Source organism: Gallus gallus, chromosome 19 (assembly GCF_016699485.2).
Source record: "Gallus gallus isolate bGalGal1 chromosome 19, bGalGal1.mat.broiler.GRCg7b, whole genome shotgun sequence".
Taxonomy (NCBI): Eukaryota; Metazoa; Chordata; class Aves; order Galliformes; family Phasianidae; genus Gallus; species Gallus gallus.
This window is the reverse complement of record NC_052550.1, coordinates 676,943-692,799: the sequence shown is the minus strand read 5'-3', so window position 1 is coordinate 692,799 and position 15,857 is coordinate 676,943. Positions and strand designations below refer to the sequence as shown.

Here is a 15,857-nt window from a genome sequence, read left to right as displayed (position 1 = left end):
GCCAAAGGTGTGCGGCTCCCTCTGTGTGACCGTCACATGGGTTTCATCACTTCTCCTTTCAGGCTCAGTATGGACAGATGGGGCAGCAGCCATGGGTTAGAGAACAGCCATCTGATAGTTACAGATAATGGGAAAATAGTTTTGGGAGAGGAATGCAGAAGGGGTGCTGCTTCAGACCGACATCCCGAGTGCCTGCGACAGAGCAGAGCAGCTGCCGGGCTGAGTAGTGCAGAGTCACACCATGTACTGTGTTGTTCTCCACATCTCTGAATCCTGGATTGCGACAGGTGACCAAGCAGCCCATGATGACTGCAGACCCACATAACATCTGGGGGAAACCTGCAGTATTTTCAGTGCCAACTTAATTTCTGCCTTGCTTGTAAATCTTCAGGAGTGACCAACTTCAGTTCTGCGTTCTCAGCAGCTCCAGGAAAGGGGCTTTTCCTCCAGCACAGCCACGGGCAGCAGTGGTCACTGCATAGTAAAGGGCCTTCATCCTCCAGTCATGGCTTGGAGCTCTCCAAGTGGACTCTGCAGGATGCTTTGAAGCACAACCAACTGGAAGGAGACTTCCTGGGAGCCCGTATTCTTCTAGCAGAAGTAGATAGATTCAAAATTGCCCAGGAGCTTCCATCCCTCTTAATGAGAATTGCAAAATACTTCTGAAGCCGACTTTGTTAAGATGCGACATTTCTTCTCCTTTTCCACATTCAGTGCTAATAACATCTGTAATGGTGTCAGCAGCACTGCAGTACCTACTGAAACCTCTTCAGAGAGAGATCATCTCATCAGAGATCAGCCTGAGGCTGAGAAAAGCCCTTGGAGTTCTGCAGCCCAGCAAGCGCAGTGCTCAGCGAGTGGCTGGTTGCAAGCTGCTTCCCCTTTCTTAGGCTTTCATGTACTTCAGGTGTCATCTAAAACTCACTCTGCATACCCAGTGTGGCTCTGTGCCTGTTAAAGGATATGGAAGGAGTGGGGGTGAAAAGCTTTGCACTTTTTAGAACCGTGTCGTCCCGCTAAACTTCAAAACCCTTCCCATTCAAAAGCTGTGCCCCACATTTTCTTCACTACAGCAACACCCCACAGCAAGAACCGACCCTAACCCTGAGCACTAAACCACAGCCTTAGCCCTAATCCTAACCCCTAACCCTAACCCTAACCCTCCTAATAACCCTAACCTAACCTCTAATCCTTACTCTTAATTAAATGCCTAAATCTACCCCTAAATCTAAACCTCACCTCATAACCACTATCCCTAACACACAACCCTAACCCAAACCCTAAACCTAACCCCTAACTCAGAACTAAACCCTAAACCTAACCTAAGTGTCACCCAAACCCTAATCCTAACCCCTAAACCTAGCACTAAACTCTAAACCTAATCCCCTTACCCTAAACCCTAAATCTAACACAAAACCCTAACTGTAATCCTAACTCCTAACACTAACCTTTATCATAACACAAAATCCTAACATCAGCCTTAACTATAAAATCTAACCCTAAACCCTAGCGGTAACGCCAACCCTAACACTTATCCCAAACCATAACTTAAACCCCAACTGCAACCCTAACCTCCAACCCTAACCACTAACCCTAACCATAACTCAAACTTCTAAGCCTAATCCTAAATGCAATCGTAACCCTAAACCTAACACCAAACACTGAGCCTAATTGTAACCCTAAACCTAAGCCCTAACTCTAAACCTCATCCCTAAACCTAACCTCTAACTCCTAACCCTAATAACCCTAATTCTAAGCCTAACCCCTAACTGTAACCACAAAGCCCTAACACTGACCCTTAACCTTAACCCCTAACTCCTCAATCTAACCCTAACCCTAAACCCTAACCCCTAAGCCCTAACCCCCCTAAACCCTACTAACCTAAACCCAAACCCCTAACACTAACCCCCTAACCCTAAATCTAATCCTTAACCCTGACACTAACCCTAACCCCTAACTCCTAACCTTAACCATTACCCCAACCCTAACTCTAACCTTAATCCTAACCCAAACGCGTACCCCTAACCCTAACTCTTATCCCTAACCCTAACCCAAATCCCTAACTCCTAACAATGACCCTAATGCTAGCCCCTAACCGTAACCCTAATAACCCTAACTCTAACCCTAATCCCTAAAGCCTGGCCTTAATCCTAACCCTAACAACGCTAACCCTGATAATCCTAACCCTAACCCAAACCCTGACCACTAACCCCTAGCCCTAACGCTAACCCCTAACCCTAACCCTAACCCTCATCATTAACCCCTAATCTTAACCCTAACCCTAACAATCCTGACACTAACGCCAACACTAACCTTAACCCCTAACTCCTAACCCTAACTCTAACCGTAACCCCTAAGATTCACCCCTCACCCCAACCCCAGCCATTTTCCATTCCACCCTTTGGCCGGCTGACCTTACAGCTGTTTGCCATATAGGTAGCTTGGCAGACACAGACACGAAATAGCCGTCTGCAAGGAGTGGATGCTGAAAGCAGAAGGGATTGGAGTGAAAACCCACCGAGTTGAGCTCTGCCCCACACACAGCGCGGTGTGCACCCCCTGCTCATTTCCCACAGACGGAACACACCGCGTCTGATGGAGCTCAGGTTTGTCCTGAAGACCACCAGCACCGACCAGGAGGCGGTTGGGAATCACAGCAGTATTTTCTGGGTCTTCTGCACCTCTCCCGGTCCGCACAGCACAGCACAGCACGTGGCTGTGGCTGTGCATCCTCAGAAGTCGGGGAGGGCTGAACGAGGTGGTCCATAATGTGGAAGGACAGTTCAGTGCACCTCCAGCGCAGCAACACAAAGCAGCCATGCCCGATGAAGCGCTGGAAGGGTCGCTGGAGGAGGTGAGATGTACCCATTCGCTGCCGGGTGACCACGTAATTAAAACATATGGGAACATCGGAAGAGCGTGTGGCCACGCAGAGCACCGATGGCATCGGGTCAGTTTGCCACCACCCGTTTGCCAGGCAGAACACAACACGACATTTTCCCCCCACTGCCGTAAGAGGCGGTGCTGCAGCAGAGGCACCCATCCACGCGCACTGCCTTTCCGTTCAGCACGCCGGCAGCTCCCGCTGGGGATGCGCACCATTTCCTAACAGCGGGTTTTTCTGCGACCAATCCCAAAGGAGCCGCCCCCCCTCGGGGTCACTCCCAGCAGATGAGATGAGCCCCCATTGGCACGGCCTGATTTCCTCATCTTGCTTAACTGGTCGGACTTGAGGTAGAAGTCCCTTTTCCCATTCAGAACATCGTTGTTCCGCTTCTTTAAAGGCGGCTAAGTTAGAAAAGACACTGCCGCCACTGCTTCCCCCGCCTTTTTAAGGGAAGTTCCTTTAATTACAGCGTTATTTTTATATGAGGGCAGTTTTACACCTTCCGGGAGCTGAGCTGCGTGCAGAAATTCAGCGTGTGGAGCATCAGCAATTGTGAGTGAGAGATATTGTGTTGTTTTTCTGGATCTGCTGCAGCCTCCGAAGTCCCACCCCACTGCAGCAGAACTTTGGGTATTGCGGCACTTCTTTTTTCCTTTTATTTTTTCCCTTTACACTAAATGAGTGTAAGGGCTGCGTTCTCCCCATACTTCCCCACCCCCCTGACGTCCCATCCTGCCGGCCGCGCCAACGCCGGCAGCGCAGCTCCCCGCGCCGCAGCAGCCGCGTCCGAAGCGCAGAAGCGCCGCGCAGCCGTACCGCTGTGCGCGCAGTGCGCGGCGCTGTGCCCGGCCGCGCTCCGCTCCCCGCGGCCGCCAGGGGGCGCTGCTGCCGCCCCGCGTCCCTGGCGACGGAATGGCGGAGCCGCTGTGGAGCGCCGAGGCGGGTGGCGGCGTGTACCGCTCCCGGGACCCCGTCCGCAACCTGCGGCTGCGGTGAGCGCCCGGCCCGCCCGGCCCCGGCTCCGGCTCCGGCTCCGGGCCGCGCTCCCTCTCACGATCCCTCCCTCCTTCCCCGCAGGGTCTGCATCCAGCGGGTGACGGCCGCCGGGCCCCTCCCGCCGCAGGCCGCGCCGGCCCCGAGCGGCGGCGTAGAGCTGCCGGCGTTGTGCGCCCGCGCCGCGCACGGGGCTGCCGGGCGGCCCCCGGCCGAGGAGGAGCGGGCCGAGGTGGGCTGGCAGCAGAAGCTCTTCAGCCAGGTGGGTGCCCGCTGCCGGCCGTGCCGGGCGGTGCCGTCTCCCCGCAGCCGCCCTTCCCCGGGCTGAGCGGCCCCCGGGCCTTCTCCAGTCCCGTCGTTGCTTTTCTCTGAACGCGTCTCCAAAACCGAATTCTGTCCTCGAGCTGTCTGACTCTGAGCAACGCCCCGTGCACGCAGAGACCCTTTGCTGGGCTCGGTGAACTTTTCTGGCTCCGACTGGGTTGAAGAAATGTGGCTTTTACACTCTCCCTGTGGTGCTTTCAGTTTGAGGTGGATCTGTACCAAAATGAGTCAGCCTGCCAGACTCCCCTGGACCGGCAGTACCACGAGGAGATCCTGAAGCTGGAGAAGGCCGGAGGGCGGAAGAACCACCGCATCTTCACCTACACTGATCACGACCGGTTCACCAACCTCGAGGAGGTACCGGCCCGTGGTTCTGCATCATCCATACAGCAGCCCCGGGCCCACCACAGGGGGACATCTGTCATTTTGTGGCCATGCTGAAGTGTGCCAGGTGTCCTGGGAGCAGGAGAACAGTACTGCTTCTGTAGCACAGCTTTGCCCAGTGTGCCAGACAGGATGAGGTCTTCATTCTGCAGAGCAATGGGCAGGGGCAGCTTGGAGGCACTTGGCTCTGCAGGGTTGTGTTGTTACAGAAATTCACAGCTGGCACATTGCTGACCGAAGTGAGAATTCTGGGCACAGAGTGCAGTCACGGGGCATGAGACTCAATTGGAACTGAGCACCCCAAGCAGGCTTGCTTACAAGTTTTCTGCATTCTCAAATACGCAGTTACACGTGGTTATCTCATCTCTAATCTCATAATACTGCTGAGTGAAACTTAACAAAGCAGCTTTTGATATATTACTGCAGTGATTCCTGGAGTCAGCCTTTTAATAGTTATGATGCCAGCCATTGGGAAGCACAGGCTTTCAAGGATATGTCAGAAGGGCTGGGATTCTAGGATCTTGGTTGTCTGCAAGTCTGCTTTGTTCATTGAAGTGACAGAGCAGCAAGGTCTTTATCCCAAGGGTTGGGCTGTCTTTCTGGTCCTTGCGATCAGCAAGCATCTTTTAGTTCACATGCTGTATGAACTACCAAAATCTAGTAAAATTCCACTGATTAACATAAAATGTAAACTAGTGTGTATATATATATATGCACATACCAACAAAGTAAACCGATTTTCATGCTACAAAGACTAGTTGGGACAAAAGTTAGTGAGGGAAAGATCACATTTATAGGTAAGCTGCAGGGTGGAGCTCAGCTGTGCTTTGCCACAAGAGCAGCAAAGGAAATCTGCAGTCTTTAAGCAGCTTTTCCTTACATTTGCATGTATAAATACTTATTCTGGCTTCCAGGAGCAGAGTTGCGTGTGAGAGAAAAGTCCGGTTGTAATTAAGCCAGTTCTATTCTGTTTCTCTCTTCCAGCACTGCCAGAAGGTAACTGACTCAGACTGTGAGATGCCATCATATCTGGCAGAGAGGATGGCCAATGTGAGGAGGAGAAGACAGGACCGAAAGCCACTGTGAGTTCAGACTGAGGCTCAGAACTTGCTGATGTGGGTTTCGTGGTGTTCCCGCTGCAGGGCAGCCTGTTCTGTGGAAGCTGTTGGCTTGAGCTGTGCTGGACTCAGAATCTGGCAGTTTGACTCCTTGCTGGGGGGGGCCATGGCAGGCTGCTGGCGTGAGTTCTGCTGACCATGAGTTGTGCTGTTCTGTTACTGACAGAGAAGCGAGTTCTCTCAAGTCAAAAATCATCACCTGGGAGCCCTCAGAAGAATTTATAAAGAACAACCATGTGATTAACACTCCTGTTCAGACTATGTACATCATGGGGGACTTGGGACCTTATGGGAAGTAAGTAAAATCCTGAAGCAATTCTAATTTCCCAGCAGCAAACCCATCTCTTTACTGAAATCTCCTGCTTCTCTGTTTAGTTGAGGGAATTCCAGCTGCTCTTTCTCTCTGCTTCTTACCTCATTGGGAGTTACTGAATGTGTCCCTCCAAAAGGTTTTTTAAACTAATGTAAGGAAGTATGGGTGTATTTGTGCCTTTCTGTACCTCTGTGTGCCTTTACCAGCTCTGCCGTTCCAGAGCAAGTAAGTATGTGCTCTATTGAGACTTCCTTTGTGTTTCTTGATGTCTTCCATTAGGCTTGGTCAGAGGGAATATGAATATGTTCTTTGCACAATCAAGGTGGATAGCAATGGGGTGATCACAGTGAAGCCTGACTTTACTGGCAGCAAAGGAGCCTACTGGTGAGTGGGGCAGGGCTGATGCTACTCATGGGGCTGAGATTGCTGTCTCCTGATCACCCTTTGGGCAGTGGCTTAGCCCTTAAATTGAAGGATATTATTGAGATTTATTCCTGAGGTTTCTGAGACAGGACTGTTTCGTCCTGCTGCTCGGTGTCATTGTGCATGTGATGTGTTGGGCTCTGGAGCCGGGCTCTGGGGGTACAGGTTGTGTGTGCGCTGGATGAAAGTGTCATTTGAGTCATTGATGCTGGCAGGCACTTAGCAGAGAGGAGAGGGCAATTAATGCCCTTGTGTTACCACACAGGCCTTGCTGGGGGGATTGCTGCCTCAGGATGGCACAGCTGATGTTGCTGCCTGGGGCTCTTTCTTGTGTCATGCGGGAGTTTTTCTCTGTGTGGTTTGGGTTCTGCAGGATTGAGCTGGGTGGACAGAAGCGAGAGTTGTGGAAATACACCATTGAGAATGCATCTGTGCAAGTGCAGCAGGAGGAGGAGGAGCGCGAGCAGCGTGTGTTCAGAGATGTAAGAACTGCTCTCCGCTGATTATATTAACGAGTGCTGATTTGACAGAGTGCTCTCAGACTCTCACATAAGACATAGTTGCTAGCGCTGTAGACACCAAAAACTGGCAAAATGAATGTCACTGGCAGTGAGTTTCATCATGCCCAGCAGTTTAAGAACTGCAATAAATATTCCCCCACTGCTTCACTCCTTACTTTCGGTAGATGGCCAAACCCTTTCCTTCATCTTCCTGTTGCTGCCTGTGTACTCATCAAATGATTTCTTGTTACCTATTGTTACTTGAGCTGTTTGGATCTCATTTCGTGCCTTGACCTGTCTGAACTGTCATTTTACCTGTGGCAGTTTATAAAGGCACTTAGTGTGTTTTAGTGTTACATTTGTAAGCTTCCCTGTTGCTTTTGTGGTCAGTAAGGAAATCCTGATTTACCTGCACCGATCTCCCACTGTGTCATATATGATTTGCTGATTGTAGCTTCTTCTTGTGCTAGGTTTGGCTTGGTGAGGTCTTCTCTGAAGCTAGTTTCATGTTATGCAGTTAGCATCTTTTCTTTTGCTCGATTCTCATGTCTCTATATCTGCTGTAACAACAAAAAAGCTGTTAGCTCAGCCCATCAGCAGTTTAAACAGTTTTTAAGTTACGATTTTTGCAGTAATATAAACAATAATATATAATAAAAAATACTCTTTTTCTAATCTTGTTCTGTGTTTTCAGCTGTACAGTCGGCACAGGGAGTACCTCAGCAGCCTGGTAGGCTCCGAATTTGAGATGGTGAGTCCCAGCAGTGCTCAACAGGGACGTGGTGCCCCCGCTGCCTTCCCAGGCTGTTCTGGTCAGTGTGGCTGCCGTTTGTACCACAGTCTCAGAGATCTCCTTGTTCTTGAGGGTGCACTGGCAGCTTTTACTTTGTGGCCTTCTGCTGCAAATTGGGCTTGAAAGGGACTGATTTCAAGGGCTATTGGGTCCTGCAGAGGTCTAACATGCAGCTGTCAGGCCTGTGGCATACTGAGCACTACATCCGTGGGCTGAAGGCCTTAGGCTGTAGTAAGTTACTAAGGAAAGACGGTTTATGTATTTGGAGTAGAGATTGCTGTTAAATTCTTGAATGTCAAATGCATCTGTGTATCAATTTGTTCATATAAACAGCTCTCCCCATCCCTCAAACTCATGCTCAGTTTCCCTGCTCACTGAGTTATCCAGGCTGCAATCTTTTTTAGAAAAAAAGTCTTGTTTGCCAAAGTGAGGAAATTGTTGTACTCTTTCTTGTCATTCAGAACTGATTGTCAGTTCATCTGTAGGATTTTCCATTGGAGAGGGATGTGTGTTTCATGCTCTCAGGTAGCACTGCAGGAGAAACGGGACCATGATTCCACAATTTCTGCAGTTGGCTTCTTGCTGCATTTTACATCTATGTGGAAATCTGTCAAAGACTGATTTACAGAGCAGTGAACTCCCACAGAATGGGAATTCAGTTTTTGTGGGGAGCCTCTGTCTGGGAGAACTGTCACTTCTGGAAGGGATGTCAGGATGACATGAGAACTGATGATTCCTCCCTAACAAGTGCACTGAACCATTCAAGTACAAGTGTTTGTGAAGTATCCATGCGAGACCATGCAAGGAGGGAGCTCTGTGAGGTTCCACCAGTGGTCACTGAGCCACTCTTCTTTCTCTTGTTTATCTGCTTGTTCTTACAGACACTTCCTGGTACACTGAGGCTTTTTGTGAATGGAGAAGTAGGTGAGTCTCGCTGTGAGCTGTAACTGTACGGGCAAATCTGTCTGCTGGGACAGCTGAAGCTGTGAAGGGTCCAGAGATTTCTAATTCATGCCCTGGTCCAGAATAGGTGTTTCTCTAGGAACCTTTGCTGTTTCCCTCTTTTCCCCTGCTCTTGCACACTAACCTGTTCTGTGGCAGTTGCAGGTTAGAGGTTACAAATGCTACAGCCATTCTATGCAGACATATAGATAGGAATAAAGGGGAACAGATTGGGAAATTAATAGACTTCTTTAAAAAGAGAGCAATTAAATATGTGACCTCCCTAGTCTTGTTAGTTTTATGAGGACAGGGCTAGACTTGAGAAAGAATCATCTCTGAGGGCCATATCTGTTACTTTAAGGACCCTGGCCTTTCCCAGCTTCCAGCAGTAACTTTTTCCCCAAGGCTGCTTGGGATGCTTCTCTCGGATGTCTTCAGTGAATACTGGAGGAGTTTATATGGAAGTGAGTGACTGAAATTCATTCTCTCTTCTCAGTTTCAGCTCAAGGCTATGAGTATGACAACCTTTATGTTCATTTCTTTCTAGAGCTGCCTAAACGTGAGTATTCGTGGTTCTAGCCATATCACAACAGTTTAAGGAATAAAGCATGCTTTGGTTTATCCATCGGGTCAGCTCTGCTAAAAGTTGATAAAAGTTAGTGTAGGGGCTGGGATCTAATCAGAGGTCTTCAGAGCTGAAGTGCAGAACTCGATGGTTTGAAGGAAGCTGACATGCTGGGGAACATCAGCATCTTCCCTTTGTGTCCCTTCCAAATCTGGCTGGGTTTGATCCATGGGCTTCTCAGACAGTGATGATGGTGTCTGGCAAACTACTGCAGGTTCATTCCCGGTGCTGCAGAGAAGAGCCATGATGTTTTCTTTGTCTCAGCACCCACCTTATCTGTTTTCAGTGCCCACCACCGTGTTTTCACATTTTGTGCTGTTTTCAATTTTGGCTGGTAAAGTTCCCAGCACTAACATGCACATCTTGCTTTGTATTTAACCCCCCTGAAGCAATGGCCCTGGATTCTCTCTGGTTGTGCCCTGATGTTTGCCTGAGGAGATACTGCTTGTGCTAATAAGTACATTTAGATAAGGTTGTACTCTTGTTGTAAGGTGGAGTTGGTGGTGTCATAATTCCAGGGTGATGTGGGGAGCAGTCATTGTCTGGAACAAGATGGAGCAGAATGCACATAGGGAAATTCAGTGTGCTGAACATCTGGATCTGACTTTCTCCTTCAAGCAGCTCTGGTATGAGAGTCCTTCCTCTTACCCAAAGCATCCATCACTGTGTTCACGTTCTCTTATCCCAGACTGGTCAAGCCCTGCATTCCAGCAGCTGTCGGGAGTGACTCAGACCTGTGCCACCAAGACAGTGGGCTGGGTAAGGACACTTTGAAACCTGCAGAGCAGAGTTTGAACAGACATTCTCTGAGTTGAAATGTATAACAAACTACACATTTATCCTCATGACAGCTCCTTCCAAGAGCAGAGATTAGGAATCTGCCTCATTCTGGGTGTACTTGACATCTTTCACGGTGTCACTGTGTACAAATTAAAATTCAGAGCAGTTTCTGTAACCTCACTTTTTTCTTCCTGTTGTCTGATTGCCTTTGGATCTTTGATTTTTGTGTGCTTTAATGCTCAGAGTTAATGGAGCATTGTTCTGGCTTGGCTGGGAATGGAGCGCACACAGTCTCTGAACTGATTTCTCAGAGTGATTCCCTCCTCCTGTCTGGGTAGTTCAGTTGCTTTCTCCAGCTCTGCTCTTGGATACAGCCACATTTGAATGCTATCAACTTTCTGGTGTTGTTTCTGTGCATTAATTTCTGTACTGTAAAATTTGTTGTCATACAGTATTTTAGTAAGAATGTTGTTTGCGGTGTTCTGTAAAGACTGTGGTGGTGTGTAATAGTTATGCAAATAGCTGAACTGTCTTTTGAAGTGTGTTACTCTTTCTCCTTTTCCATTATTTTTTCCATTATTTTTTCCATCTCCTTTTCCATAATAGAACAGCCTGTTCTATTAACATGGCAGTGAGAGTGCATGCAGGTCCTTTGGACGTCATTACTTCTGTCTTTTATCTTTTTCTCCCTGCAGTCTGTGCCCCCTGCAGTACCTGCGATGAACTCTCTTGACAAGGAATCTGACCTCTGTCCCGTTCCTTTCCTAGGATAACGTGGCTTACTTCTGCTACCCCTTCACTTTGGAGATGTTTTTCACCCAAGAGGACGAATCAGAAGGTGTGTCTCCTTTCTCTGAGATGTGAAACTGACTTTTCCTGATTGCATCGTGCCACTCAGTGCGTTGACGCTCCCTTGCCAAGGAGAACGGACAGGTGTAAACAAGGGAATCAAAGAATCGTAGAATATCTCTAGTTGGAAGGGACCCATAAGGATCATCCATTCCAACCTCTGACTCCGTACAGGACCACCTAAAAATCATACCATAGTTCTAAGAGCATTGTCCAAATGCTTCTTGAACTCTGGCAGGCTTGGTGCTGTGACCACTTCAGGGAAATGTTCATTCAGTGAATGTACTCCCCATCACCGAGCAGCCTCTGCACACATGCTGTTTTATGCCCTGCCTAGCACTGCATTGCTGTTTGTAGGTATTCATTTACATTGCTTTGCTTCCAGCTTACAGTCAGCTTCTTCATTTGCAGAATGACTTGGATCTTAGTTTGTCTGTCTCAAAATGCCTGGCGTGTTGGTCTGCATTGCCATGTCTGTCGTACTGCATAGAAGGGTGGCTTTCTGCACTGGAAGAAACAGGCACATTTTTGTACATAGCTAAAACTCTGTGCTGAGTCTAATGTTTGTAGACACACTCAGTGACCTGTATAATTTTTGTATAGTCCATGTCACTTGGAAATTTCCTGCTCTATTTTCAGCAGGGCTCCTCTGCTTCCTTTTCCTACTTCTTCACTGTGTTGCTGCTGCTGCTCAGTCCTCACCAGCCCTGCTGCTCTTTGGTTTGCAGTCACTCTGGGCAGCTTTGCAGCATGTCTTGTCACTTGAATCTAATGTACGCATTGAACTGACACTAACAAACTTTCTGCCTAGAACAAATATGATGAGTTTGTTTCACAATGGAAAAAATAAATGCTTGGAGTCCTGTAGGACAATCCAAGTTAATATTCCCCAACAGTGATGAGAAAGATCAGAGATGAAAAGGCTCCTCTGTTTTGCATCAGTTGTTTGCAGAATATTGTCATACCTACCCAAAGACAACTGAGGTATCAGTTTGATGATTCTCAGAGACTCACCAAAACAAAGATTTTTTTCTTTCTCAATTTTTTAGCATTTTAGCAATGTGTTTTCATCCTCAGGTCTGAGGGTTCATCTTTACCTGAAAAAATAATCACGGATACATCTAGGTTTGTCATTTTGGGAGAAGTAGATAAAGGACTCCTTGCTGATGGAGTTGAAGTGTTCAGGAATTTTTTTTCTCTGTGATAGTCTCCCTCTTCACCATTCAGAAAAGTGTGATCTGCTCCCTTTCCTTGCAGACTGTCTCCCTCAGTGGCCCGTTCTCTACTTTGAGGTTCTGTCCCTGGATTTCTGGCAGAGATATCGTGTTGAAGGATATGGTTCTTTGGTGCTGCCAGCATCTCCAGGTAAAAAAAAAACAAACATCTTTGGGGCAGTATGTTAAGTGTATAGGGAAATGGGAGTTGAGTGGTTCTCTTTGGAACAGCTGCACCTAGTTCTGGGAGGCTTTACCTTTGCTTTTTGAAATGAACAGTTTGCTGTCTGTGAAGAAGCAGAGTGATGTGATGTGTTCTGCACCTTCTGTCATGTTGAGAAGTATTGTGTTTTACTGTACTTGCTCTTCCAGTGGTTCTGTTGGGGAACTGTATGTGATAAAGCTCTGCATGTCCATCTTTAAAATAGCAGTAGGCCCTTTCTGTCCCACGTGGAATCCCAGGCTCACAACTAGTCTGACATCATCACGTAGTAAAGGGGATAGTTTCAGTGCTGGCTGTGTGGCTGGGGCTTGCTCAGTGGAAAACCCTGGGAATCAGTAGGTATTCATCAGTAGGTATCCATCCACCATATTGTCCTCTATGACTTTGGACTGTTGGGCAGTACTGCTAAATTGTCCTGTTGTCTTGGCTCAGGTCTCCACATGCTCACCATCCCCACCTGGCGCCCTGTAGAGCTGGGTACAGTTGCTGAGATGAGGAGATTTTTCATCGGTGGGTCTCCTGAGCTGGAGGACATGACCTATGCCAGGATACCAACAACCTTCAAGGTAGGCTTAGCTGTGGGATGTTGCTCTTGCTGGGAAATGGTGAATTATGCTCTTAGAATCATAGATTATCCCAAGTTTGAAGGGGCCCAAAGGATTATCAAGTCCAGCTCCTGGCTCTACACAGGATTACACCCAGCTAAAGTGCATGTCCTGTGTCCAAACGCTTCTCCAACTCCAGCAGCTTTCATGCCACAGTGGCTCCCCTGGGAGCGTGTTCTGTGCCCAGCAAGGCTCCTAGAGAAGAACTCTCACCATCTTTGTTGTCCTCTGTTCGAATCTCTTTAATAGGTTGATGTCTTTCTCCTATTCTGGCACCCAAACTGAACACAGTGCTCGAGCACTTCCCCCAGCACTGCACTGTTATCTTCCTAGTGGTTAGGTCCTGCCCTCAGGACAGCCTGAAACTCTGCTTGTCTCTCTGACGTCAATTTCTGTTTGAAGCAGGGCAAGGAGTGATTCTGTGCCTGCAGGAGTGCTTGTCCTGGTGGGGCACACTCATTTCTGCTGGGGTCAGCTTGCTGTAATAGGTTACAGGCTGTAGGTACTCTTAACTTGTCCTGTTTCTGCAGGGAAAGCATCTGAGCCGCTTTGGTTTTCGCACAGAGACAACAGGGAAGGTCACGTTCCGGCTTTACTGCCTGCAGCAGTCCAAGTGAGTGCAGCAAAGTGAGCACAAGCTGTCTTGTGCTGTGTTCTTTCAGCCCTGACCTCGAGCTGTACTTCTGTGCAGAGCCTTTCTGGAAACCAGTGCCTTGAGGCATCGCATGCAGAGTGTTCTGGACCGGCTTGGAGGCTTCAGCCAGCAGAGCTCTGTCTACAGTGTTTTGGGTAGGGCCTTCAGTCTTCCTCTTTGTGGAGGGCCTTTGGCTAACTTTTACCTCCTTTTTACAGGGTGGTCAGGATATTTCAGGAGAATCCATTGCTGGGTGTGGAATTATCCCCCACTGTGAGCTCTCTCTGAGTTAAAGCTGAAGTTAAATGTTCTGACCTGACATAGCTGGAAATTTGAGGAGGCATCAGCCCTGAGCAGTATCCACTCACTCCATGGGGGCAAAGCCTAGGCTGGGCTGCCCAGTCTTGCAGCAAACACAGCTTGTGGCTGTGGTGCACAGGGTCAGTCTCTGATCCATTAGTGCTTAGAAGTGAAGAGAGCAGCAGCAGCCAGGTGGTACTTAGCGAGAATCCTGTTCTGAGAGGTGATGTGCACTGGACAGAATAGTCCTTCCAGTTCCCTGTGGCTGTCTGATGCATTCTGACTTGCTGTCATCTGCTGTGTTGCAGAGGCTTTCCAGCGGGCTCGGCGCCGGATGCAGGAGGCCCGTGAGAGCCTTCCCCAGGACCTCATCAGCACCTCTGCCTCCGGTGTGCAGCAGCTACAGGAACCCTGACTGACAGACTGACAGCCTCACTGCCCCTGGCCTGGGAGCAGCCCACATCTCTCTGATAGAAGCTCCCAGTGCCCGTGCCCTGAAGCTCTTTGAAGCCCTTCCTTTGCAGTTCTGTCTGGACAAGGGCAGTAGTCTATAGCACATCCATACTGAGAATCGTCGTGTTTCCACAGGTACACTGTTGTTTCGAGGCACTTTGTTACCAGGCCCTAATGATAGAGCCAGTTGTTCACGTTTCTGCTGAGCAGTCTAAAATACTGACATGAGACCCGTGAACTTTTTGAATGCTGAATTGTAAGTGATTAGAAAAATTTCAAGTCTACTTGACTTGATAGATTTACTTTTCTTCTTAAAGAAGAGAGAGATGTTGAAGGTCAGGGCATGAATGTCGTTTGAGATTTAATTAAATGAGTAGTTAACTTACTGATAGTTGTCGTCAGCATTTGTAGCTCTAGGTCAGTTTTCAGTAAAATGTGTCTGACCACCTGTGATTTAAAAGTGATTCATTCCTTAGAGAAAATCATGTGTGACAGAGTCCGGACTGGAGAAAGGGTTACGTTCTGTATTTCTTTGTGTCTGTGGAATTTCTGCCTCTTCTGTCAGCAAGAATGAGCAGAAGGACTTTGGGAATACAACGGAAAACACATATTCTCTTTAGTTCATAGAAGAGCTGGGCTGGATGATTTGCAGATGAGAACAGATTGTAACATTTGCACAGCAGCTGAACTTTGAACTGTTAAGCTCTTCATCTGAGCTGTGGTTCATGCTCCAGCTCTGCAGTATACTGCATTGCTTCCTGGGGAAGCATATGTTTACCAGTTTTTACCCACTTTCTTCTTCTTTTCTCAACCTTTTTTATTCCCCTATTTTTGTTCCCGTCTCACGTTCACAGGAGTGAGGCTACCTGCAGACCAACAGTGATAGGAAGAAAAATCTCAGGCTGAGATCACGCAGGGCTGAGTGCATCTGAAAAGCCGGAATTGGCAGGCAGGACACAAATAGGAACTGGTTCCCTCCTCTTGCTCCCCGTGTTCCTCCCTAGCAGGGGATGGCTGTTGAGGAGATGCAGCACAAATGGGCTCAGGATTGAGGGGTGAACTTGACCATGGATGCTGCCGCTCTTACATAAGAGGACTTCTGCTTGCCTACCTCACCTGCTACCCCTCCTTTTTGGCAGAAGAGCTGCCAGCCTGGATGAGATAGCATGGCCTGTTAGCACAGCAGTGTCCTTGGCCCAGCGCTGGGTGATGTCTCGTGAATGAGTCAGCTCTCCAGTCATGCTGGGTGATGTGATGTGGCAGATAAGGCATGATGGCTATGAATGCTGAGCTCTGGAATAGCAGAACTGAGGTTTGTGTGGTCCCTGGTGGTATGGTCACAATTCACAGGGGCTGACCCACACTGCCCAGGATGAGAAGTGTTCAGGGAACATGGAGCTGCTCAGTCTGCTCAGCCTTCTATCTGTGTTTCATGGTTCATGTCAGGGGGAGGGCCTGTGGGGGTGACATCTTGGTGGAGGGCTGTTATAGGCCTAA

The 15,857-nt window shown here is 48.5% G+C and overlaps 1 protein-coding gene across 2 annotated transcripts; it reads left to right on the top strand.

Moving 5' to 3' along the window:
* Positions 1–3,160: 3,160 nt before the first annotated feature.
* On the top strand, positions 3,161–14,813 carry MKS1 (Meckel syndrome, type 1). Of its 2 annotated transcripts, none has more exons than XM_025142152.3 (17): positions 3,161–3,439; positions 3,965–4,142; positions 4,406–4,561; positions 5,573–5,670; positions 5,873–6,001; positions 6,299–6,403; positions 6,816–6,924; positions 7,637–7,693; positions 8,617–8,659; positions 9,174–9,236; positions 9,991–10,061; positions 10,851–10,920; positions 12,189–12,296; positions 12,801–12,934; positions 13,504–13,586; positions 13,665–13,762; positions 14,216–14,813. In XM_025142152.3, exons 1-17 carry the CDS (start codon positions 3,369–3,371, stop codon positions 14,320–14,322), a joined length of 1,680 nt encoding a protein of 559 aa, XP_024997920.2. In that variant the 5' UTR covers positions 3,161–3,368; the 3' UTR covers positions 14,323–14,813. The 2 variants fall into 2 exon arrangements, with proteins under 2 accessions (XP_024997920.2, XP_415705.5); XM_415705.8 differs by lacking the exon at positions 3,161–3,439 and adding an exon at positions 3,775–3,879.
* Positions 14,814–15,857: the final 1,044 nt, after the last annotated feature.